At 40.6% G+C, this 24,994-nt stretch overlaps 1 protein-coding gene across 3 annotated transcripts in view; it reads right to left on the bottom strand.

Moving 5' to 3' along the window:
• Positions 1–24,994, bottom strand: part of ST8SIA6 (ST8 alpha-N-acetyl-neuraminide alpha-2,8-sialyltransferase 6) — a 52,205-nt gene that overhangs the window by 13,815 nt on the left and 13,396 nt on the right. The window contains exons 1-5 of one of the 3 annotated variants that reach the window (XM_048951456.1): positions 24,529–24,753; positions 24,222–24,317; positions 14,699–14,797; positions 9,136–9,222; positions 1,080–1,224 (exon numbers count right to left, since the gene is read on the bottom strand). In XM_048951456.1, coding sequence (XP_048807413.1) covers positions 1,080–1,224; positions 9,136–9,222; positions 14,699–14,797; positions 24,222–24,317; positions 24,529–24,623 — 522 coding nt within the window. In that variant the 5' untranslated portion in view covers positions 24,624–24,753. Of the gene's footprint in view, positions 1–1,079; positions 1,225–9,135; positions 9,223–14,698; positions 14,798–24,221; positions 24,318–24,528; positions 24,754–24,994 lie in introns of those variants that run through there. The other 2 variants (XM_048951454.1, XM_048951457.1) reach the window with 2 other exon arrangements.

Raw genomic sequence — 24,994 nt, 5'->3', positions numbered from 1 at the left:
CAACATTGTGACCAGCAACTATTAAATTACTGTCATGCTTGTTACAGTTTTGTTTTAACAAGCTCTCATCAGATCTGTTGTCATCTCAACCCTTCAAGCTTCACATTGGTTGCCAAAAAGACTGTTGAAATTTAATCCAGCAAGTAGCTCAACACCCTATAGTCATCTGTTTGCTCCTCCCCAGGTAGAATAAGGAGAGGACTAGAAGCAGCTAGGGGGTTGATAAAAATTATTCAGAAAAACAGAAGAAAACAAAAACACAGCAATAATTAAATATACATACATACAATTACCCACCAACCAATGCTCCACTACCAATGTTTGCCAACCAACACACAGCCAATCCACAAGCAGCAACCACCCCCAAAGCCAGCTTGCACCCATGCTGTGGAATAACCCCAGACCTAATTCTGGCCACCTCTTCTGGCTCTGTCCCACCCCTCTCTGCTGCACCATAAAGGCAGTAGCTCTTCCTCACTGAGTGGCCTGGCTCAGCCCTCTTAGCACTCAGAAACAACCAAAGCACGGTGCAGTATTAATGTCAGCTGAAACCAGGACACCTTTGTCTGATTTCTAGATCTCATATCTCTGCTAAAAGACCCTAGCTACAAAATCTAATTCCTTTGCTCAGTCTGTGTTTCTGTCTGCAAAGACTTCATCTCATCATCAGATTTATCCCCAAAACAGCCTCCACAAGTGACAAGCCTTAGCCTTCAGGAGAAATAGCATGGGAATACCAGGAATATGAAACGTAGCTCAAAACTGAAATGTATTTAAAAAATAAGAATGAAAAAAAAAAGCAACCTTCCTCAATTCTTCATTCTTGAATTCAGCTGACTGCCACGACAGGCAGCAGCTTGGGTTCTATAGTAACTCTACCTGCAACCAGATCTATGATGTGCTGTTCATGCCTATACCACTGGCAAAGGAAGGCTAAAAAAAAGTCGCACAAAGTGAAAGAGGAAAAGCATACAGGGCAAAGGGGCTCTTCCAGAGAAATAAAAGAAAGCTGCTCTATTACTATTCCAAAGTATATACGATACTGTAATTATAATAACAGGCAAGGATACAGTTCTTACCACAGGCAGCATTCTAAAAATGTCTTCTGTAATGAGGATGGTCTTTTTACTGTCCACTTCATAACTCATGTTACTTCCCAGTGGGGTGTTGTTTTGAGAAGCAATAAAATTGTGAACTGCATTACAGCAGGAGGCTAACTCTGACCTGAAAAAAAAACAAACCAAACCTGCTCAAAGACAGACAAATAAATAGAAGTGAGGTGGTAGAGAGCTAGATGAATGAAAACCATTTCTATCTAACTAAGCACCAAAAGTCTGTACGAGCCCTCTATAGGAATGTCATTTCCTTTCACTTGCAAGCCCAATTTCACAGCAAATATTCAGAAACTAATCAATTCAAGAGAACCTTCTCTTGAATGGCAATTATTTAAAGCTGTAATTCCTATAAGCTAACTGTATTTCACAACAAGGTTTCTGAAATCATTTGGTAAAGAACAAAGTATTTCAAGCAACAAATGTCCATAGATTATTAACAACCAGAGAAAAATCTTTATGTTCCCAACAGCTGTTCAGGTGTTGTCTGCCTTGGGTATTTGCAGGCATCAGTTCATTCGAGCTGCTGTACTGAAGACAAAAAAAGATTGTGAAATTTTATAATGAGATTTTCAGAAAAAAAGAACCCACAAAATACCTGCAATATACCAGAAAAATTTAAAGGATTCAGTCACAAACAGTGAGGGGATATTTTATCTATGCTTACTTATGCAATCCCTTACAATGGGCAAGAAATTGCCTTACAGTACTGCTCTGGGGGCTCTACAACAGTGGGTTTCTCCAAGCTTCTGACCAAGTCAATAGCACCAAAGTGCAAAAAGGCATATTAAGAATTATTGCAATCTTTTAGAAAAGAGTGATTAAATATATCTGAAACAAAATGTGGTGAAGGGATATGCCACACTGACGAGCCCTTGAACTCTTCATAAATGTAGTATGTCATACATGTCTAAGGCAATGAAATGCAAGGTTGAACCTGAAACCAGGGCTGAATATGCAAAAAGTGTAATTGATTTTTCAAACAAAACATTTGGAAAAAGTCAACCATAAAAACATAACAAAATCTAATGCTAAATCAGTTTCCTCTTACAGGAATTCTTCAATCTTTAGGAAAGTATGATGTCTGCAAAGCAATTAACAGATTCATCCATTTCTCCACAGTGTCACCTATTCCCATCTCTTGTCCAAGCCTTTTTCTTTTCTGAAATGGAAATAAGCCTCTGATTTTACCTATGCTCTATTAAACACGAAGCAAATGCATTCTTAAATCACACAACGATCTCGGAGTTCTATGTTTCTTCATATACACTGGAATGGAAGATTTCAGAGAATACAGTGGAGTTATTGATCTGTTTAGCGTTAGGAAAGCTATTGATTATGTGGTGGTGTGAGCTTATGTAAGCATAAATTGACCTTGCAGGGTATTACATTTGTGTTTGGACTATGTTTTGTTGCAGTACACAGATGTGTTAAGCAATACTGCTACAAATTTGTGCAACATACTAAAAATTGTTCCTTTCAAGTAAGAGTGGGATCTCATAACCTCCAAGAATGCTTCACAGCCTTTTCTGAAGAGATAATAAAGCGGGAAAATGTTAATAAATTTTAAGTGAAATAAAAAGCAGGAGGGTAGATTACAGGACTAGGAAAATGGATTGAATTCAACTATTTCTTTCAATATCTTGGGTTCTTTTGAGTTTTGTTTTTGTTTTCTGTTTTTTGTTTTTAAATAAAAACTTACAAATATATTGGCAGGACTGAAATATTGTGCTGGCTAAGTTGTGATATAACATCTGGATTTTTAAAACCCATTTTATACCCAGGAGTTTCCCTTTCTCTTCATTTTCAGTAAGGAGGGAGGGCAGAGCCTACAGCTATCACAGCATAAGACTGCTTGTGAAGAACTGTTGTATCACCCTGCCAGGCTTCAAGCTATGCAGGATAGCCCAGAAACACAATGCCCAGAGGCTGTTTGAAACACAGCATCTGCTCAGTCCTTCTCCATACCCACCCTCCCTTCCTCCCCACCCATTTTTTGAGGGCTTTTTTAGCTATTTGCTAGCTTCCAGCAAAAACACAAGTTGTAACTATTTGGAAGAACTGCAGATTATTTGCCACCTTAGGAGTATAGCCCAAAGTAGAATAAATCAAGCTTAGAAGTCTGTAAAGCAAAACAATGTGGAGGTATAAAAAACAATTACAGCTTGCACCCAATTGGGCTCTGTAATTTGTTGCACTAATGAAACATTTCTTTTAAGTGGAAAACCTTTGAAGAATACTAATATAATAATTAATATTCAAGTTACCTAGGGAACCTGAGACTCTACTGACTGCAGTTAGGAGAGCCTTTGCAGAGGAAGCCACCCAACACAGCTTTTTGTCTGGAGCTTTACGAACAGTGCTTCCAGGCAGCTGTGGGATTTTCTCTATTAGTCTCCCTTTTTCATGCTAAGTCATTATCAGCCTTTTCCTTATTATTAATTGTTACGATTATTACGGAAACACTGAGTCTTCAGCCCCCAAAGAATTAGCAAAGATTTCAATCGACAAAGAACAAGTGATTGTAAGAAACTGACGAAAGAAAGAGCTGAGGAGATGAAAGGAATCTCAACGAGAAGTACTGGATATAGTACTTAGTGAACAAATGGGTGGTTGTAAGTCCATTAAATAAGAAGTCATTTCTGCAACTGTTCAGCACAGTTTTCTTGTGCACAATATCAGAAGTGTTAAATCAATCATATCACAACTTCCAAATAAAGGACTGCTATCTTCTCTGAGGTACAGACAGTCCAGCTGTGCTCCAGAATGCTTTTAGAAGTCCTTAAACATTTTTGTTGGAGTCTCTGTCACTCACCTTACAAGTTCTGTTGCCTTCAAGTCTATAAAAATATATATGTATGTTAACAGGATAGGCTTTTTACTGAAAAGCAATGGCTAGTCCCATCAGAACTCTGAAATCAGACACAAAACCCTATCATGTGTTCAGTTTAGAGAACAGTGATCTCTCTGCTCTTACTGAACCAAATTTTCAGATTGTAAAGCTGAAATACTTATGACCAGGCATTATGCATCAATTGATAGGATACACCTATCTAATCAGGTGTGGCACAAAGAGAGCTATCAACCATTTAGAGAAGAAAATTCATTGACAGTGGAATTGCTTGGAGCTTTGAGAAAGATAGCATGGTAGGGAAAAAATGGAGAGGAATGCTGTATTAAAAAGTTTAAAAAAATTATTAAAAAATGCAAAACATTGTTCCAAGTCAGGAATGTCCAACCTCTGTGCCATGGGCTGCACGCAGCCTGTCACTCAGCAATGACCACATTGGTGTGTGATTGCACTGGCCTGAAAGCAGGACAAGGGGAGGGCACAGTGCAGTGCTAACTCAAGGTATGGCAAATCAGTGTATGCAATATTGATAGATCAGCTAAACATTCCTGTGAATAGTGAAAAATATGCAGCCATGCTTTCTGTTTTGATAACAGAATTTGAGATTAGGTTTCAAGATTGCAAAAAAAAAATCATAAATTACATGTGACTTTTCAAATTAAATGTATAGAATTGGAATCAGATATTCAACTCAACTTTTGATCACGTCCCTTTACTAGAATTTTATAAGCCCTCACTGAACAGAGAAAGATATCCTTCACGTCACAGTCACACCTTATTCACGTCATTGCTTTCTGGCAGTATTTGCAAACAACTATTTTCAAGGGTGAAGCACAGGAAGAGTAAAATTTTATCAGAAGTCACTGACAAACACCTTGAGAAGTCACTAAGAATGACAATCACTGTCATAAAAACAGCCTGATGCATCAGTTTCACAAAAACAAGGTCAAATATCCCACTAGTTTTATGTTTCTGTTGCCCTCTTTTTTATGTTTTAATAAAAGAAAAAGAATAATTTTTGCTACTCATATACATTAACTATATTATATGTTTTGTATGCAGCCCAAGCCAATTTCTCTTCATTCAACGTGGCCCAAGCAAGCCAAAAGGTTAACCATCCATTTTCTAAGTAGGAGGTGTTCAACAAGCATCTGTACAAATGAATGCTTGGTTGCAAAATGAATATCATGTCACTCCTGTTATACAGCATTTGCTCATTATCCAAGCCAGCAATGCTTACACAGTCATACCTATTTGTGGATCTTCAGTTGCACTCAGTCAGGAATTGAAAGACCACATAGAATAGATAACTGTACACAAAGTAAGAATGGCAATTATTTGAAGCATGATGCTAAGGGTATTTCACACCATGGTTTTAGTATCACTTGAATAAAGGACAAAGTGTTTTAAGCAACAAAGGTCAGTAGATTACTAATAGTGGAAGAATTTTTTTTTCCCCAATACCTTGTTTTAATGGTCATCACACTTGGGTATCTGTCATTAGCCAATTTAAATATTTTCTCTGTGTGTCAGTAGCATGTATACAAATGCTGAAGAATTTCCCTAAATCACTTAGTAGGATGCCATTTATACCAGTACACTAACAGCATTGCTAGGTATATATAAACACACCACCTTTCCTGGCATCTACTGTTGGGTTAGATAGGAGCTCCTTAACAACAGGTGACAATTTTATGGGGCACTCTGAATCTTAACTGGATTTTGTGAACAATAAACCACGTGTTCCGATGGGCTTCTCTGAGGGCAACCCAAATCTAGCAGTACTGATATCAGCATTACAGATACTGAATTAACTGTAGGTCTGAGAGCCAACAGAGGCTGGACAAAATCCACCACAAAAGAGAGGTATTAAAGGTATTAAAGAGGAAATCATGGTTTGTGCTTGCCTTATGACTCTTTTTGACTTTGAGAAATGCATGGGTAAACAGCACACAGTTGCCAAGAACCACTGAGTACTGCCAGATAGCAATGCAGTCCAGTGCATGTGAGCACATATGCTGGAGCAGCTTATTAGACAACATTTGGAAAGAGAGAAAGACAGCTCTCTGACAACAAAAGGAAAGAGTTTGCACAGCTGCATGGCAGAGCTGAGCTAGGCAGGGGAGGGTCAACCTAGTATCCTGCACTCTGCTTTTTGTATAATGCCACAGCACAAACACAGCGGCTTGTGCAAAATAGGGCTCTCAGACACATCCATTCTGACAGTACATAAAGGCAAGTATTTCCTCCCTGAATTGCACTTCTAGTTCATATTCTGTTTTTTTTTTGTGGCATTTTTTGTTGTTGTTGTTGTTGCTTTGTTTTGTTTTTTGGCTTGGATCTGCTGGGAGTTCTGTTTACAAGGAGAAATGATGTGTACTCGTTGGCAAACAACGCTGTCTTCTAGGAAGAGTTTCTGCATTGGATCACATATTCATTCACCCCACTACTACAGTGATAGTAGCCAACAGCAAAAGCTGCAAAGGAAAACACAAGAAATCAGCTTTCAGAAACTCACTACCCCTGGGAAGTTTCTTTTGAACCTTATGAATTAGAGGTTAGTTCATGCCCTGGAGCATAAAGCTTTAAGTCTCTTATAAATATTCACATCTCTTCTTTAAAATTTCAGCATAATACCAAAATGCTCTGCAATTGACTCCACGCCTGAGAAGTGTGTAAGTGTTCACTCCATTTAACAGATGGGCAAACAGGGAAGGGAGTCAAGCAGCTTCTCTGTAGTCTAGTCAGCAGGCAGATTTCCAGTGGCTCTGCAGGTGAATAATGTGACAGGCAGCTTCACACTCTACTCCTGAAGGTGGCTAGCTGAATTACCCAATTCCTGCTGCACAGCCCCTTTGAGATTAATTTCCTCTTCTGCAAAATGTGTGTTTATCTACCCACTTAATGAGATTTTTAGAATTGAGTAATATTTATATTATACAATTATTATGCATTACTGATACTAGACAAAGTTAGAAAAAGGACGAGATGCACTGCCAAGGGATTGTTAAATCATTAATTTCACTGCATTTCTAGAAGCTCTGTTCTCCATAGAGCTCCGTCAATGCATCATTTCTCAGCTAGAGAGTCCTTTTAAAGCCAGTTCCAGGCTCTTGTGCTTAAGTCAGATAAACACATCTGGGAGTACAGTAAGCATGGACTGATACTGATTTAGTCAGTAAATTTTATACTGAATTTCCTTTGCTTTATTTTTTTTCTTCTTCAAAAGCTTGTACTGACCAACTGCTGGGAGACTGGAAGCCTTGAAAGCCTCCAGTATGGTCTGGGAGTGAGGACAATTGTACAGCTTTAATATCCTGTTCCCAGAAAATGAGTCAGAGAGAACAAAAAAAAAGAAAAGACTTATGCAAAAGTACACATCTTTTGAATGATAATCATCAGCAACACCTGAAACATCGAAGTACCAGTCCCTGGTCATATCGACAGAACATTTGAACGATGTCAAAGCAGGTCAAATTTCATAGAGACTGTCTTCAGTACTCCAACACGGTATGAGTTATTATATATATATATGTTGGTTAGTATTCTGGCAAGTTTAGATGTAAAATAGCTTTGAAACCCTAACAGCAGAACCTTTGAATGTCAAAGGAGTAACAGAATTTGTCCAGCTTGTGCTGAACTATGAGTTGCAAAAAATGTTTTTCACTTGATGTTAGAGCTAAGCTAAAGCTAGCAAGCTCACCTTAGTGTAAATACAGTCCATTTTCTAGGTGGCTTAATGCACCCCACAGTTTGCTCTTAAGTACAATTCCATTCCAATTACTGGTTTTATAAGCTACCTTGGTCACGACCCAAACTCCTTGCCAGAAGGCAAAAAAGACAGTAAAAGAAATAGTAAACATCTTGAACTAAAAGTCCAACAGTCTTATCTAAGATTTTAGAGAAAAAGTGTCATGTTCCATACTCATAGGCGTGGAAGATGTAGAAGTTGCCTCAGCATAAGGCAAATTGTGGAAACAAAAAATGAGGAAGAAGCCAAGCTGGAAGAGGGACTGGTTGCTATAACATTGACTCATGTATCTAGCATAGACAAAGTGGCAAATTTCTCTTAAGTGGTAGCTGGTTCATTGAGAAGAAAGAGAAGTTAAAAAAGAATAAACATGACAACAAAAGCCCTAACTTTAGCAGACAAAAGTCATTTCACCTCTCATCAGTTCTGTACAAAACACCTGCCTATTCTGACACAGAACACACTGCTTCAGCAGCTTCTCATCATGCTCCGATATCTCTGTGCTAAGCTGAAGCCTGCCTGAGTTAACTGAAAGTTTCATAAACCTTAACTCTGTGTAACATGCCACTGATACACAGCAAAGACAGCAAATTATGTTGCATGAAAAGCTGTACTTAAGCCCCTCTCTCCCAACAAACCACTTCTTCCACTAGTGTCACAAGCTGAGCATGTAGGTTATGTTTACAGTGCTAGTCAGTTCCAAAGACTTGGAAGGCAGGAGAGTTTACTCATTTTTAATGATCTTGACAGAATCTTAACTCTAATCCATGCGATAATGTAATTCAAGAGAGTATTTCCTCTGGAGAAAATAGAGTTGGCACAGGGAAGCTGTTCTCTTAACACAGCATGATGCATTTCCAAATGAACGGGGAAGCTTTTCATAGATCACTGTCCCTACTGAGCACGTACTTATGTGACGCCCTGAACAAGGACAGATTTAGTCATGTGCTTACATGCACGAGGACCATGACATACACAGCCAAACTAATGAGTGCCTAGGGCACTTCTGCAGTAGAAGCAATAGCCTTGGGGTGAGAAACACGCTGCTTCATTGCAGAGTCTTTTACCAAAGTGTGAGTTCAGATGGATAACATCACATTCATTTTCTTTAATACCTTAGGATTTGACTCAGTGATAATTTTAATCCATTCTATATAAGTTAGCTAACTATTCATTATAGTAGAGACAAGTGAAATTCCTTTATTTTTGTAGATCTTTTTCTTACTCCATTTGCACAGCTCAATTCAAATAAAGGAGAAGAGCCCTAGAATCAAAAGAATAATAGAATAATAGAAATTTATAACTGCAAATGCAGTCTGAAAGCAATACCAAATTATCTTTTTAAAATGGAAGATCTAAATATATTACTTGTTAGACTAATCCAGGGTAAACAGTTTTCCAAATGAGGCAATTAAAGTTACCTGAAATCTGCTGATTCTTCTGGTCTCCTCATCCAGGTGCAGTTCTTCAGTTTTTTGACTATGTGAAGATAATAATCTTCTGGATACCTAAAACAGGCAACGACATCAAACACTAGAATATGTATGTATGTATATTTAGAAACAGTCTCTAAAACATTCAAATGATGCATGTATTAATAATAATGTGCACGGTGCATATATAATTGTTTGCTTTTTGAACTCCATGGCCTATTTTATTTCTGTAATCTGTAACAGTACTGTCTCTGTTTAATTAGCATGACCTATTAAATATCAGTTTCTTAACAGTGATGTCTAACAAACTTTTCACACACTTTCAAGTGCTGCTGTTTCAAACTTTAGTGTTCAGCCATGCATATCTTGAAGGTTTGGACCCCTCAAAGGTTCTCTCTCCTGCAGAAGTCCAAAATACAAAACCTCTGTTTCTTGTATTTGTTGTTTTTAACTTCAAAAATGTTTTGACGTGCAGTTCTTGCAAATAAAGACTAAAGTTACAGTTTTCTCTCTCACCTCATACGGTCCCCAAAGCTCAACTCAGTCATCTTATGCTGTAAACCAATATTTGCAGATACGTTTTCCTTCAAACTATATCTTAAAAACAATCTGTTTTACTCTGCTGAGCACCAGCAGGGTACATGTAACCAAAGATTTTTCTGCTTTTTTAAAGGATCAAAGGAACAAAGTTTGTCCACATGTGAAATACTGCAGATCACGCAAGCCAAAAGAACGGAGACACTTTCTCCCTGTTAGGTTCAGTGTTAACAGTTCCCCCATTTGCACTTGATTCCCACTACAGCTTTGTAAAAACAACAGCTCCAATTTAAAGGGAAGATTGGGTGGGTGGAGGTAAAAGACAGTGCGGATGTAACCGCTACAAGTTCTATGGGAGTCATGTTTCCAATAAACACCTGCCTTGTAGGATTCCAGCAAATACAGCTTGGTGCTGGCTTCAAACCAAATGATCATGATCTTTCTTAAACTGGAACTTAGAACTGTATATTTTGAACTACCTCAACAAAAAAGGCGGGGAAGGCATGAAACCTCACTTGTTCTTAAATGATGTGTGAGAATTGATAGAAAGGAAAACCAAAAGGTAATGGTGGCTTGCAGCAGAAAAGCACTCAGCACTCTGAAAGCTTTCTTCTCTTTCTGTATTCAGCATGTTTAGTACCACAGCTTTATGGTAAATGTTTGAGAAAACAGATCCCTTTTTACTGTTTGTTTGTTTGCTCCATAAATTTCTTGTTACTCTGGAGTTAACTGGTCACTTTCCATTTCCACATAGAAACAGAAATTTTTCCACAAGAATTCTGCATTAGAATTGGTCTTTGGCTCAAGGTTGTACCCGTGACAATTTTCACTCTATGCACAAACACAGGAAGCATTTATATTCATTACCAGACATAGAAAATTCCTACACGAACCACATCACTGTGAACAAACTAATTTTTCCAAGCCCTTGTACCACTGAAGGGAGCAGGAAGGAATGGGCCAAAGTGGGAGCAGAGTACAACTGGCTTCAGTGCATCTGCAGCTGCTCTGACCTGGCATGCTGTGTTCTTTCTCCTTTCAGCTCAGCTACACATCTGTTCTCTTCCTCATGACATGTCTGGTACTTACACAACTCCCAGCCTGTTTTATCAGCTTTTGTACCACTCAAATGCCTTCACAGGCCACTTAATTCACTACCATGGGGAAAAAAAAAAAAAAAAAAAAAAAAATAAATCAGAATTTGTTTGTTTTAAAAATATACATATACATATATATATATATATATATATATATAAATAAATAAAGCACACACCATGCATATTTTTGGTGTGTTTCACTGTATCAGGAAAGATTTCATAAAACTCCATAGGCAGAATAAATTAGTGATGAGAGTGGAGAAACTGAGAGCAAGGCCTTCCTATTCGGGTAGCTGCCTTCTAGAAGCCTTGCAGCTGCAGCCAGGGAAATGGAACCACTTTCTTACTGAAGCACCTACCCAAATGGGCTTCTGTCTGTGGGGTCAGACAAGTACCAGCAGCACAGGGCAGGACAGGCAGCAGATGCTGCAGGGGAAGGGGGGATAGAAGCACAGGATCAGGACAGCCTAATGTTGAATCACCCATCACTTACTCCTTAAGGCTAAACAATAAATAAATGTTAGATGCTGGGATTTAGGAGAAAAAAAAAAAAAAAAAAGATAACAGGATATGGAAAGTTATTTATACTATCATTATCTAGGAGAAAAAAAAAATACAGAAAAAAGCAAATTCTCGCCTAAAGATATTGATAAGATGAATATCAGAGTCAGAAATGAAAAGTTACCAGAAAGATATAGCACTGACTGACAAGTTATTAGCAAGTTGCAGAGAAACATTTGGTGAGGAGAAAAATAAGTGTCTTACACATTGCTGGTATTAAGGCCCCTGAAAAAGCATAGGCACTCACTGTCAGAAGCTGAGGGCCTTCTAGTACATGCACCATAAGCTATGTACCTGCATATAGGGCAACACCATGCGTTAAGAACAAGAACACTGCTGCCCTTCCACTGCTGTCAGCTGGGTGGAATCCCTCTCAGAGGTGGCCGAGGGCTTAGCTGTTCACCTGGAAGCCACACTCCCAGGTCTGTACAACAGGCAACAGCCCTCCGCTCACCCTGTGCCTCTGGCTGTGTTTCTCCTGTGACCTACAGACACCACAGTCTGCCAAATTCCACCTTTGCCAGTGCTGGCTTAGCACCACAAGCATCACAGATACCTCAGCAGCAAACTGTGGGGACAGGAGCTCTGTGAGGCCACTGCAGCCGCCTACCCTAGCATAAAGGTTCCATCCTGCCAGTTCCATGGGATGAACTCTACTTGAACATAGGCAGTATTCCCACAGATTTTTATTTATTTTTTTAAAGACTCAAAATGAAGTTCTGGAATTTTCTGCAGCTGGGTTTACAGCCCCAAAAGCTTAGTTTTCCTCTCAGAAAGCCTATTTTACTATTTCCTCCTCTGAAGGAGCCTCAGGGACTCACTCCAATGGAGTGAGTCCAGAAAGGCCATCAAGACATCATTCCATAGCTCTGCTGTAACCTAGACAATCCTCTTCTCCACTGTTTCATTTTAAAGAGCTGGAACAACACATACATTTCCAGTGGCACCCAGGAGCTAACAATACATATTCACTGATGCTAAAATAACTTCATTACTAAGAGGAAAAAAAAAAAAAGCTATAACAATATGTGGACAAGACAGTGTTGAGAATAGGGAAAGAAACATGTTTGGTCCTGTTTTTGCCTGCCACCTGCATCCTAAACATTAGAATAATTTGCTGCTGTAGGAAACTGATTTATACTGCATGAGCCTCGGTGGCAAATAACCCTTGGAAGGGTTTTATGCCTATGGTAATTGTCAGGTATGCACTGACTGTCAACATTAACTGCAGTGTGTAAAGTGCAATTATTATGTATAGTTGAGGCATTGATGAAGTATCTTCTAATTTTTGGCAGATAACTAAAGACAACGGCAGGAACAGCAGTGGTGATACAGTAGGGAGACAATAAGTAAAACGTCAGAACAGAGATGGATGCAGCCTGACTGGCTATTGGTGGAACTATACTTGAAAGAAAGCTACTTGAATTAGAAGGAAAATTGAGCAGCAGGTATGAAAAAGGGATATCTTCCTCCTCGGTGGCTTATGATCGAGGAAGAAACAAATAAAAACAGGAGAAGGAAAAGCCAGAGAAATGGAGGCTGTCTTGTGCTTTCGGACACTTTAATACCACAAAAACAACTATCAGTTTTTAAAGCCCTCAGGAGACCATACACAGAGCTCACTCTAGAATAAAAATGAAAACGTGCCAAAAGAACTCAGCATTTCAGGCTCTTTATCACCACCAGCACAAACCTGTTATACTTAAATAGCATTTTTTACTATCAAATCATTTGACAAGATTACAACTAGTAAGTCTTTCTGGTTCTGGCCAATTTAAGAGACCAGAGTGTCCAGAATGTCCCTTAATGTAAAGTATTTATACACCATGCCTGTGGTCACACACAAAAAAGCAGCAAAGATCCCAACATCTCCTCTCAGTGAGGGGCAATGAGCTGCAGTATTCACAGCACAAAGCAATCCTTTGCTCCTTCATTCCAAATACCAATTTCTTTTCCCACCTACCCAGTTCATCCTCTGCCTCATTTAATGGCTCAGCTCCTTTTTCACTAGCCATAAAATAAAGGTCTGATGCTTTCTTGTTTTTTCCTACAAGCAGCTTCAGAATGTTCTGGATGTGAAAAGCAAGTCTGCATTCCTGCAACCTCTACAACTTTATAATACATGGAATAAATAACAGCATTTATACTGCCATAGCTGGATTTTGGAGGCAACACAGTGACTGGTTGTCCTTCTCTTGGTATTAAACACACACTTCAGCTATACTCTTTGACTTCTGTTTCAGCTCTTACTAGAAGTGCAACATTAGCATGGTAGCCTGTCATTTTTCACAAGTTAAAAATTCAGTGATAGTGTTGCTCATGAGAAGGAATAGTGGTGGGAGGAAACATTTATAGGGGAGAAAAAAAATGAAACAGTAAAGATGGAATCTAGGAATAGGGTGACTTAAAAAACTGGTGAAAGATCTTAGAAAGCAATGAGAAAGGGCAGAAAAATCAGGAGCAGCTTTAAAATCATAATTTAAAAGTTCTTTAATGTTAAGGAAGTTTTAGCTTCTACAGTCCTTTGAATGGAGAAAAGCATGTAAATATTTTTAGCAGAGTTTTGGTTTCTCGTTCCATTCCTCTTCATAAATGGAGTAAAAAAATAGCTTCCAATTTTCAAAATACTATAGTACTTAATTTTAAGCTAGCACTTGGTCCTAACAGGATGCTCTTCTTACTTACAATGTTATATATATTGCTGCATCCATATAGGCAAGATGTTATATGTCAGAAGCAATGGGCTGCTTCTCCAACTTCTACACTAAGTGGGAGGAAATTGAGCAGAGCCACTAGCAAAGACTTTTTTTCCACATCAGGAAAAGGCAGAACACCAAGTGGAATCCAGAAATGGATTTGGGGTGGAGAATTTTTCATACATCTAAAATTGAATAATTAGTTTCCTGTGAAGTAGTTACTGCAATAATGAGTGTAATTACTCAGTAAGTTTTTGTACTACATATCTATATTTACTCTAGTGAACACAAAGAAAAGAACCATTAACTAATGTTGCTTGTAGCAGGAGTGTTTGCCAGTCAGGAAGAGGACACTTAAGGCTAAAATTGTATCTCACAAATTCTGGTCTACTTTTTTTGTAAATATCTCGGAATAAAATGTTGCTAGCTGGGAATGAGAAATCTTGTTGACTTATGATTATTATTTTTATTTCTTTAAATCCAAACTAGAATAAATCTAACAGACGTGAAAGAAAAAATGCAAGCAAACATTGGTTGAACAACTTCAATTTGTTCTTGTGCAGTTCCACGTTACTATCATTAAGAATTATGTAAAAGAAGCAGACAACCTGTTAGTCTTTATTTAAAACAAACAAAGCAGAAAGCATAGCAAGAACCTACCTTTTCTTCTTGATCGACGATGACAAAATGTTGTCCTGAATTGCCTTACATTTTGCATCCAGTTCAAACTGGTAAATTCCATCTTTATTAGCAGTTGTTCTGTTAAAAAGGTGGAGCGGGAAAAAAAGCAACATACTTTTAAAAAGAGTATATTCTGGCAGAGCTGCTGCATTTTCTTTGCTGTTACAATAAGATGAATAACTGTTGATTTAGCTGAAAGCATTACCAAAGGAATTTTATTCACTTCTACTGTGAAGCTCTTGTATAAAGGGAGGCTGTGCTACTAGTGACTGTAGTGCAGTTGATTCTTTAAAGAAACTCTGTTTTATAGAATGAATTGTATTTTCTGCTTTACACGGTAATTAGGGAAATGTAATTAAAAAATGAATGAAACAGGAAGCCTCTTGAACATTACAAAGATTTTAAAAATATTCATATTTAAAACATTCTAGTAGATGCAATTTCCTAATGCTGTTGATGAACTGCGATACTCAAAACCAATGTAATATACACAGGAAACACCTCTGGGGAGGTTGATCTTTTTACTTGGACTTAAATTAATTGACTTGAGATTAATACTTACTCCCTTGTTTATTCTTTATTTACACAGAGAGAATAAGTGTTTGTAAAAGGAACCACTGCATGTACCAGACAATGACCTTTAACTCCCATTGCCTCATTTTCACCAAAATCATAGAATCATAGAATATTTAAGGCCCTGTGTGGTCCTCATGCTCTGGCAGTCCTGGTAGAAGACTGAGCTATAAATTAGCAAATGACTGAAATACCAAGCTTTTACTCAGTTCACCTCAGTTCACCAAGCATCTAGGTTTAATCTCATATAATCACCCTGTTCTTTCATCAAACCTCTGTTCAGTGTATTGCCACTTATCACGAAGTTCTTTCCTCTATCATTTCTACGTTCAGTTCCTCACCACCTCCACACCACACCTGCCTCACTACTTACAGAGCACTTGGATACTGTGGCCTGTTTCCCAAACCTGAACTAGAAATGCAGGAGACACAGATGCTCTCATTCATGCATGGGTGTGAGCTGCAGCACCAAACAGAGCCCGTTCCTAGAAGCACAAGGGTCTTCCTGCTTCGTACACGACACAGTCTACTTCTGCATCCTCATCCTTTAATTAACAAGGATCAAAACTCATTGCCTTCACCTGCTAGAACACTCAGACTACATATCTACAAGATTTCTGACGAGCAGCTCTTACTTAGGAACGATGCCATTTCAAGTCACAGAACGACCGAGGTGGACAGGACCCTCTGTGCCCAGAGCTGCCCAGATCAGGTGCCCACACGTGCCCAGGTGGCTTCTGAAGATCTCCAAAGGAGACCCCACACACAGCCCCTGCGTACCGTGCCAGTGCTCCAGCACCCACATAGCACAGACTGCTCCTGGGGTTTAGGGGGAACCTCCTGTGTTCCAGCTCATGACCACTGCCTTTTGTTACACCATTAGGCATCTCTGGAAAGAGCCTGGCTTCATCTTATGTACCCTCCTTGTAGGTATTCATACACATTGATGAGTTCCTCCTGTACACACTCTTCGTAAACAATTAAGATCTTAAACAATTCAAATGGGAAGCAGTCTGACTGAAGAAGGAGCAGAATAAACATTTGTTTATTCTGGTACTAAACTGTCTGGCATTTTCATAGCTATGACAAGGGAAGAAATGTCATAAAGCAGCTTTTCTTCTCATTCCATTGCCCATAAACAGGGAGCAGTTCATCCCTGAAGCACGCTGCAGAGAGAGATCAGCTCTCAGCATCTTTCCACCACCAAGGAGCTCTTCCCAGCATACATCCAGTGCCCCTGGGGAACGATGCAGTCTGCATGTCCCTTGTTCAAGGGAATGGTAAGAACACAATGTAAACCCCTGTCCTTTCAATTCTGCAGAGGCTGTAGCAGACAGTAACAGCTGGCACTACCTGCTGTGAGCTCCACCACCGATTTCGCATTCAGCTTTCTTATCTAATTATTTTCTCAATGAATGACATACAAATGTGAAGGCAGAAGGCTCTCAAAGCACGCAGTTCAGAGGGTCAGGTACACAGCTCCACAGACCTGACACAGTAAGTGACAGCAGATGCCCTGCTTACAACCCAGATACATGGGTTTACTGCAGCTTGGCCCGAGTGTTTCTGTGTAGACAGAAGCAGCAGGTGGACCAGTTCCCAAACAACTTTAGTTACTATAAATCATGCTTCCTCTGCCATGCTTCTAAATAAGCTGAAAACAATCCTCCTGAAGGCACAGTTTAAACAAAATGGCTACAAGCAAAGCTTAGCTGTATAAAGTGTCTTAAAAAAAAAAAAATCATTATAATAAATCAAGTGCACGTTACTGATGTAAATGGTCTTCTAAGGCAGCTGAGGTATTGAGACACCAGTTGCTGGCTGTACAAGTGGCCACAGCCCTCCTGGGCCACAGCTGGGCAGAGGAGAGGCCTCCAGCACAGAGTGCTGGGCAGGCAGGAGCTGGCTGGCAGCTGTACCCAGGGCACTGCTGGGGCACCTGCAGGCACAGCTGGAGGACGACCAGTCTGCCACAAGGCGGATTCTGCTCTGCACAGGGACTCACTACAAGATCCTTACAGCTTCCTGGTAATTTATGTCCTGAGGTCAGCAGAGGCGGTGAATAACATTCTCTCAACCACATAAAAGCTTTAATCAACAGCCTTCTAACATTTTAAATTCATAGTGCTGCGATCAACTGAAGTGAGTTGTCTTGTTTATTTCACGTGCAATTGTTTTTTATGCACGCATTTTCAAGTCTTGAAAAATTCACAAAGGAAAAAGATAAAAAAGAATGAGCAAAATAAATTACGGTTCCATTTTTTTTTTACATTACATCAGTTTTAAAGCCGTCAGTGGGAGGAAAAGCAATAAGGAGCCTTCCCTTTCCACAGCCCATACAAAGATTGGTGAAAATGGCTCCAACGTGATTTTTCACCCAAATTTTTTATCCATACAACACAGGCAGAAAACAGATCACCAAAATGCTTCTTCTGTGTATTCTTCCCTATAAAATTTACTCAACACTTTGTATGGTGCAGAAAGATACATAAATACAACTATTTTTCTGAGACACACCAAACAATGACTTCTTCCAGTAAAGGTGAAATTTCTGAATGCCTGTTTCATCATTAGAGTGGCTTCTGCTTCACATGAGTGGAAAATTTTTGCATTCAAACATAAAGGGGTGTGCAAGTGGCATTCCAGACTTCTACTGCATTATTCATAGCAGAGTTATGCAGACATCAGACTCAGATTAGATTTTTCATCACTTTGGACAGTCATGCTAGGCAACATTTATCACTAAATGAATTTATCTAGAGGATGACAGTCTCGGTGCAATACTGAGAACTGCACTACAACTTCTTCAGTGCAATCAGATAACGGGCCTCACGGGTTGGTGACATGCAGCTCATTTTGCAAACTCTTAAACTAAATGAGAACTCGAAGTGAAAACCACGTTATATTCTGTTGGCTTAAACATGCAAAACAGACAAAATGGCCATTTCTGCTAAAATTCCCTTAGATTGCTAGATGTTCTCAAAGCCAACTTTATTTATTTATTTATTTATTTAAATCACATACTAACAGCTTGGGAGCCACATCCTTCCTATGACAATTCTAGGTATTTAGAAAGTACACCATCTGTACTTTAATAAAGCCACAGTACGTTAAGATCATATGCCATATTTATCAGCATGTTGTTGTTCTATATTTTACTCACAGTAAGACAACATACAACATTTCCTTAAACTGAAAAAACCTGCAAGACATGGATTTCACCCACTTCCATGCAGTAACTTCAGATGGAGCCTAGGTCCTGAGAGTCTCTTGACACAAACGAAATAGACATTTTAACAAAAAAAATCAATGGGAAATGAATTGCCCATGGTGAATAATCTCTAAGTCTGTGTGTCCAGCTCAAGAAGAACCTGTATTTCCTTGGGAGAATGGTGATTAAAAACATGAAAGAAAACAGGGAATTAGGAGAAAAACAGTCATCTGATCATCCCATTTGTAATCATGTTCTACTAACTGGACTGGAGAAGGAAGTTGTTCCAAGATACCCCTAGAAACTGAGAAACTGTAAGCGAAGTGCAGAGCCCATTTTACTGTGCCTAGCGCCTTCAGTTCCAAGACTAGAAGGAGCCTTAGTGAAGGGAATCACCAGGTACTTCCGTTAACATGAATCTGAGGGGAGTGGTGATACAGCAAGAAAAAGAAAGGGGAAGCCCTTTAAAAACAAATTCATCCCTCCCCACCCCCACAAAAAAAAAAACCAAAAAAAACAAAAACAAAAAACACAAAACCACACAATAATCAGAGTAGGAAAATGGATAAATGGATAGAGGGTAAAAGCATGAAAAAAAAAAAAAAAGAAAAAGATAGACAGTAGGAAAAAATAGGGGAAAAAAATATCAGAAGGATAGTGCTGTGAATTATACTATAACAAAGACAAAGATATGCCCTGTGCTGAAAGGCCAGTCCTGTAAATTCCTACAAAAACAGTTGTAAAAATTGAAAGAACGTGAAGAGACTTTCAGAAGACTTCAAGGCAAGGCTGACTGGCAGCACTAAAAGCAACAAGAATTTCACCCCTAATTTCAGAGGGAGATAAGGCCACACTCCACATCAGAGGAAAATCCTACTGACTGGCTTTATTTACTCCTTGCCCAGCAGAACCCCTCTGTCTTTCCATTCTTTTCTCCCTGAAACAGCACAGAACCTCTTAAATGTGTTCCAGTTGAGCTTCTCCAGCTACACAGGACAATTTCTGCCTGCAAAGCTGTACATTTATATCCTTCTGGCATCAAACAACACCATACAGATTGTGAATTCCTGCTGACTTACTTTCTCCCTTGAAAAGATTCATTTATATTTGAATCTCATACTCAACTAGTTGAATACTAGTCATCAAAAACCTGTAACCCACATTTCTCTAGCAAGGTTGCTTTTTGTTGCTATCTTTGACACCACTTCAAATGAATCAGATGATAAGAATATAGCAATGCTTTTAAGGTTCACAACACCTTGATTAATAAGGCAATATGCCATTTAAATCCTTGGTGAAATGGACTATAAAAATGGCTCTATCAAGCTGTAGGAGTAAGAATTTGTCTTGTAACATTAATCACAGTAACTGAAAGAGACCTATCCTACTATCCTTGCTCAAATTCCCAGAGGTTTTGCTTATCTAAGGAATGCTAAATCAGGTCTTTAAGACAAGCTGCATTCTGAAATTATTTGATAGACCTTCAGTGCGTTCACTAGCATTATACGTAACATCAGATATTCTTTTATTTATAAAATCCATTAACTGTATGACATACAACATGACAAGCAATATCCAGACTCTCATAGCAGGTAAAGTGAAAAAAATAAGGTACTTACACCAAAATGATGTTACAGCAGTGTGTGATAGACAGAATGACAGAGCAGTTTCACTTGGACCAAGTAAACAGAACAGAAAAAGACTGGGAAACCTTTCACCACTGTCAGAACATAAATACGTCCTGGCAGCAGCTTTCAACTGAACACCTATTCATTTAGACAGAACTAATACATGAGGCACGCATTAGAAATGTGCTCTTAAAATATGTCTGCATGCATCACTTGGAAATGAGGGGAATGAATACTAAGACAGCAGTAAAATTAGTAAAGGGCCACCAATGCTGACTAATCTAAACTGTAGCAAATTGTTTGTGCAACACACTACGCTACTGTTTATAATCTCCGTAATAGTCTGCCTCTTCTTCCCTTTCTGCCTGCCAAAATGCAATATTTTGACAGCAGACAGAATGTACAGGTCTCTGTAGCATAGTTAATTAGGAATAGTTGTTTATTCCCTAGGCCTGCATAAAGATCTGCTGCTGAGGGAGGAACTGGAGAAATGAGAATTGTGAAACACTGTATCAATACTAACTTGTTTACTCATAGCTCCTCAATCACTTCCTCCCACCGCTCAATTACCTCCATAGTCTCCACACCGTGCTTGCCTTGAACCTGCAGAGATAGCTAGGAAAATAGTAAGCAAATGCCCTAAAATAAGCGATACGAACTGCTGCCTTGTTAATATCTGTATATAAAATGCATACACATGGTGCTTGAGAAGACTATTTTCACCTTCCCTGTAGCAGCTGGCATTATTTACCTGCTCCACATGCCACGAAAGGTGCTAGAATTTCAGGTTTAACATAGCACACTCTGAGCTTCATGACAGAGACAGTACTACTCAGATCCTCTTATCACAGACATCCTCCCCTGAACAGCACTAGCAGCCCTGAGCCTTCCCTTTTGCTGTTAATGCCGAGATGATACAAACAAGTATGCTATCACAAATGGGGGCAGAGGGAGAGAACCGAGTGCCTAAAGGTGGGACAAGTGTAGAACTGCTTCTGGATGCACTGTTGGCTTATGCAAGTTTAAGCTGTACTTGCAGGTACGCTTAAAACACGAGAAGATGGTATAAGGCACAGGCATGATGATTTGCCAGAGAACAACGATTCTGCAAAATAAATGATACTGCTCACATGGAGAAATCTGGGGACTGCTAAAGAAATCTTGTTAACAATGGTTGTGTTTTCAGTGAGAAACCCTTCTATAACAGATACAGACTGAAATTAGCCCAAGTCAAAAACTGGCAATCACATTGTAGAGGCAGACACATCGATTGACATTTCTAACATTTAACAAGGAAAAGAGGTATGAAATGTTCTGTAAGAGCCAAACCACATCTTCAAGGTTACTAAGACAGATCTTCAGAGAACTTCAGGTGCCTAGTCTCCATCTAGTTAAACACTGCTGTGCATGGCAGCTGCCTAGAAATCTAAGGCATTCTGAACCAATCCCTGCTTTTCACCCTTTCACCCTTCCACCCTTCAATTTCATCCTTGTAAAAGAATTACTCAAACTGAAAGAGCAGATTAGCTACATTATTGCAAGGCAGCAGCATAACAGGGCTTGGAGCTTCTTGAAGAGATGTTTGATTACAAATCTGCACCCAACAGCAAAAGAGATCACAATAAGAGCAGCGGCTTGTTTGCGATACTTGAAAATCATATACTAACTGACTGGAGCTCAACAAGGAAAGTGCCTTTTTTTTTTTTCTTTTAAATTTCCTCCCACCAAAGCTGGGGACAAAAATATTTGCTTGCCAGAAAAATGAGTCTGACTGAGGAAGTGATGTGACCTAACACATACGCACACTCTCTTATGCAGGACGGGACACAACAACAAGGCACTGCTATTCAAACCCTCAGGGTATTTAGAGGGAACTACAATTGGAAAGCACGCACCAATAGACTGTTCATAGGTTTTAGCATCACCATACTAACCCTGCCTCATCTGAAAAATTCACTAATACCTACACAGCGTATTTCAGTCATGGGCTCTTTGCCCTTTTGCTATACTCATGGATTCTACAGCAGAATCTCACTGAAAACTGGAATCTAATTCCTCTTGCCCACATCATCCACCTCCATCATGGATGGATTGGTCTGAATCTCCTGAATGAGTCCAGATGCTCTCTGGATCGCATCTCTCCAGCATAGCCCTCAGCCAGGCCCTGTCCAGCTGTTGTTTGAATCAAATCCCTCCAGCATGGCTCCCTGCCCACTCCAGTTGCTCACTAGATTAGGACACAGCCCCTGGTCATACCAGCAGCTCTCTCCTTCAGATATCAAATGCACCACAGACTACTGTCAGGACAACCTATTGAGCACAGCCACCCACGTGAGAAAAAAACATCCCCTCCTTGGTTCCATCAGTAAGCCTTGCCTCCAAAGACACTACAGCCATAGGAGATACAGTGAAATGAAACTTTTCAGACAAATAATCTACTTGTTGCACTTCTACAGTCACTTAGTCACTAAACATGCAACTTCAGGCTGAGGAAAACTAGCTCAAATTGGTGTCAAAATCCTCCAAGCAGTTTAACAAAAAATATTCTTTTGAAATCTCATGCTCACTTGACTTATTATAGAGATTACCAGCTGACCCATACATGCCATGGCCTTTCATCCCTCTTCAGCATGTGTTGCTTACACTTTCTTTGCTTCTGTTGTGAGTGCACTTAGAGCAGATGGGAAGTGGCTAGGCTCTGTTCTCTGAAGTGCTCTCTGCCAGAATTTCTAGTCAATTTGACTCCATGGTTTAGCACAGAGAAGAGTGGCAGGAGGCTGCAGCTTGAAAACTAACGGGGAAAGGCTGAGTATGGGAAGACTGTTGCAACGGGGAACCACAGACATAACACAAAACAGAGCAGAAATGAGAAAAAATGACAGCTATAGAACCCAAAGCAGAATGGAGCACATACAGCAAACCAATAAATAGCAAGGAGTGGAAAAGAGGGAAAAAAAAAAAAGCAGAAAAGGAAAAAATTAACACAGGAAAGAGAACCAGGCCAGAAGAACGTAACAGTAGTTAGAAGCCTGCTCCTGTTCCTTTTGTTTCACTCTAATTCTGAATGACATTTTACACTTACATTAGTTCCAAATTTTGAAGCACGGAGCACCAGAGCTCTCACTTGATACATGTGAGAAACTACATGCTGCGATGGTTATTTAGACTATTGTCCCTTGGATTCACTTAGGGAAAGCATACACTATTTCAACCTCACATTTCAGGAGGCTGTGTGAAACACTGGTCTCAGTAAGGCTAACTGCACTGTCACCACTGACTTCAATACAGCCAGGACATCACAATTTCAGTTAAAGACCCAATTCGCAAGTTCTTTCTATTTTTATAACTGGAAGTACAATGTTAATAAGGCTATATAGAGCAGAAGAGAATAGCAAAGTATTTACAAACTACTTCTTACACAGCAACATCTCATGTGTGGATGACTCCATCCTGTTCTGCACTGTTACTTTTCCCCCAGCGTGTAAAGATTCAAGAGAACAAAACCTTGCGGTTAATGCTGATAATTGCTCACGCAACTTGTTTGACAGCTTATTCTATCAATTATTTTCACACGAACCTGCACAGTATGAAATAATAGGCTGCAAAGCAAAGATCCAACTTGATGTAAAAGATCAAGGTGTGAGACCAGATGGAAGGACTCCTGAGAAGTAAGGCACTGCACAAAATGAAAGAGCCTTCACATACCTGGCCTTTGGGAGAAATCTGAGTTTTTAATAAAATATGCATTCCAAAACGATTGTAATGCTACCCAGCTCCAGCTTCCTGGGGAGGAGAATTAGAGACACCTGGCACACAGCATCCAGGACTTTCTACATCATGTGGCAACAAAGCTGTCATATGCAACATTTTATCGGGATCAAAACCAAAGACAGAGTAACAGCCGTCATTAGGAGGCCCTATTAGCGAATAATATAATGAAGTTAACGGGAATTTCCACTTTCTCGGTCTAATAAGCCCCTACGCTCCCTCCGATTGAGCTACTCGAAAAAGGATGCACGAACTGAAGCAAGCTCCCGCACACCTTCCCGAGCAAACCGCCCCGCCAGCAGCTGCAGCGCCGAGTCCCTACCTGTTCTCGGCGTGAGGAAGGGACGTTAGAGGAGACCTGAGGGCTCGCACCACTTTCGGAGTGACGGTCGCTACCTCTGCCTCCTCCTCCCAGCCCCTGGCAAACAAGACGGGATAACAAAAGTTGTCAAAGCCTGCGAGAGCCGCCACCGGGCGACAGCCGCTCCCCGCCGGGCGCTGCCCCGCCGGCTGCCGAGCCGCGAGCCGAACCCACCGCGCGGGACGGAGTGGGCTCGCCCTATGCCGCTCCTCCTTCCCCGGCCACCCCCAGGCTCCTCCGCCCCTGAGCGAGGCCCCTCGGCCCCTACCTGGCTCGGAGGGGCCGCTCGCCGCCCAGTCGCAGGAGGCAGCCGCCGAGCAGCGTGCTGCCCAGCGCCGTGGCGAAGGCGATGACAGCCCGCATGGTGCGCTCGGCAGCGGCTCCCGCCGCAGCTACGGCCGCCCCATAGTATTTAAGGGAGGTGGCGGGGAGGGGGAGGCGGCCATGGCAGCCGCGGGTGCTCTTCGCCCCGCCCCGCCCCTCGCCCGCAGCCCCGCGCCGCCCCTACCGGCCCGCTCCTGCCTCGCTCCCGCCTCGGCGCCGCGCTGCACGGGGCTGCGGGCCCTGCCCTGCCGGGAGCCCTGAGGGCACGCCGCCCCTTCCGCCCAGCCTCCCCATCGGGCGGGTGGGATGCTGGGGCTGGCGGCCGCCATGGGTACTACTGGCTCCGCAAGACGAAGGGAAGGGCCGTGCGGGGGTTCGCCGAGGGATTACAGTGGGAAAGCGGGCGGCCC

The sequence above is a fragment of the Lagopus muta genome, chromosome 7 (assembly GCF_023343835.1).
Source record: "Lagopus muta isolate bLagMut1 chromosome 7, bLagMut1 primary, whole genome shotgun sequence".
In the NCBI taxonomy this organism is placed as follows: Eukaryota; Metazoa; Chordata; class Aves; order Galliformes; family Phasianidae; genus Lagopus; species Lagopus muta.
The sequence above is the reverse complement of the archived record's forward strand: the minus strand, read 5'-3'. Positions and strand labels throughout refer to the sequence as shown.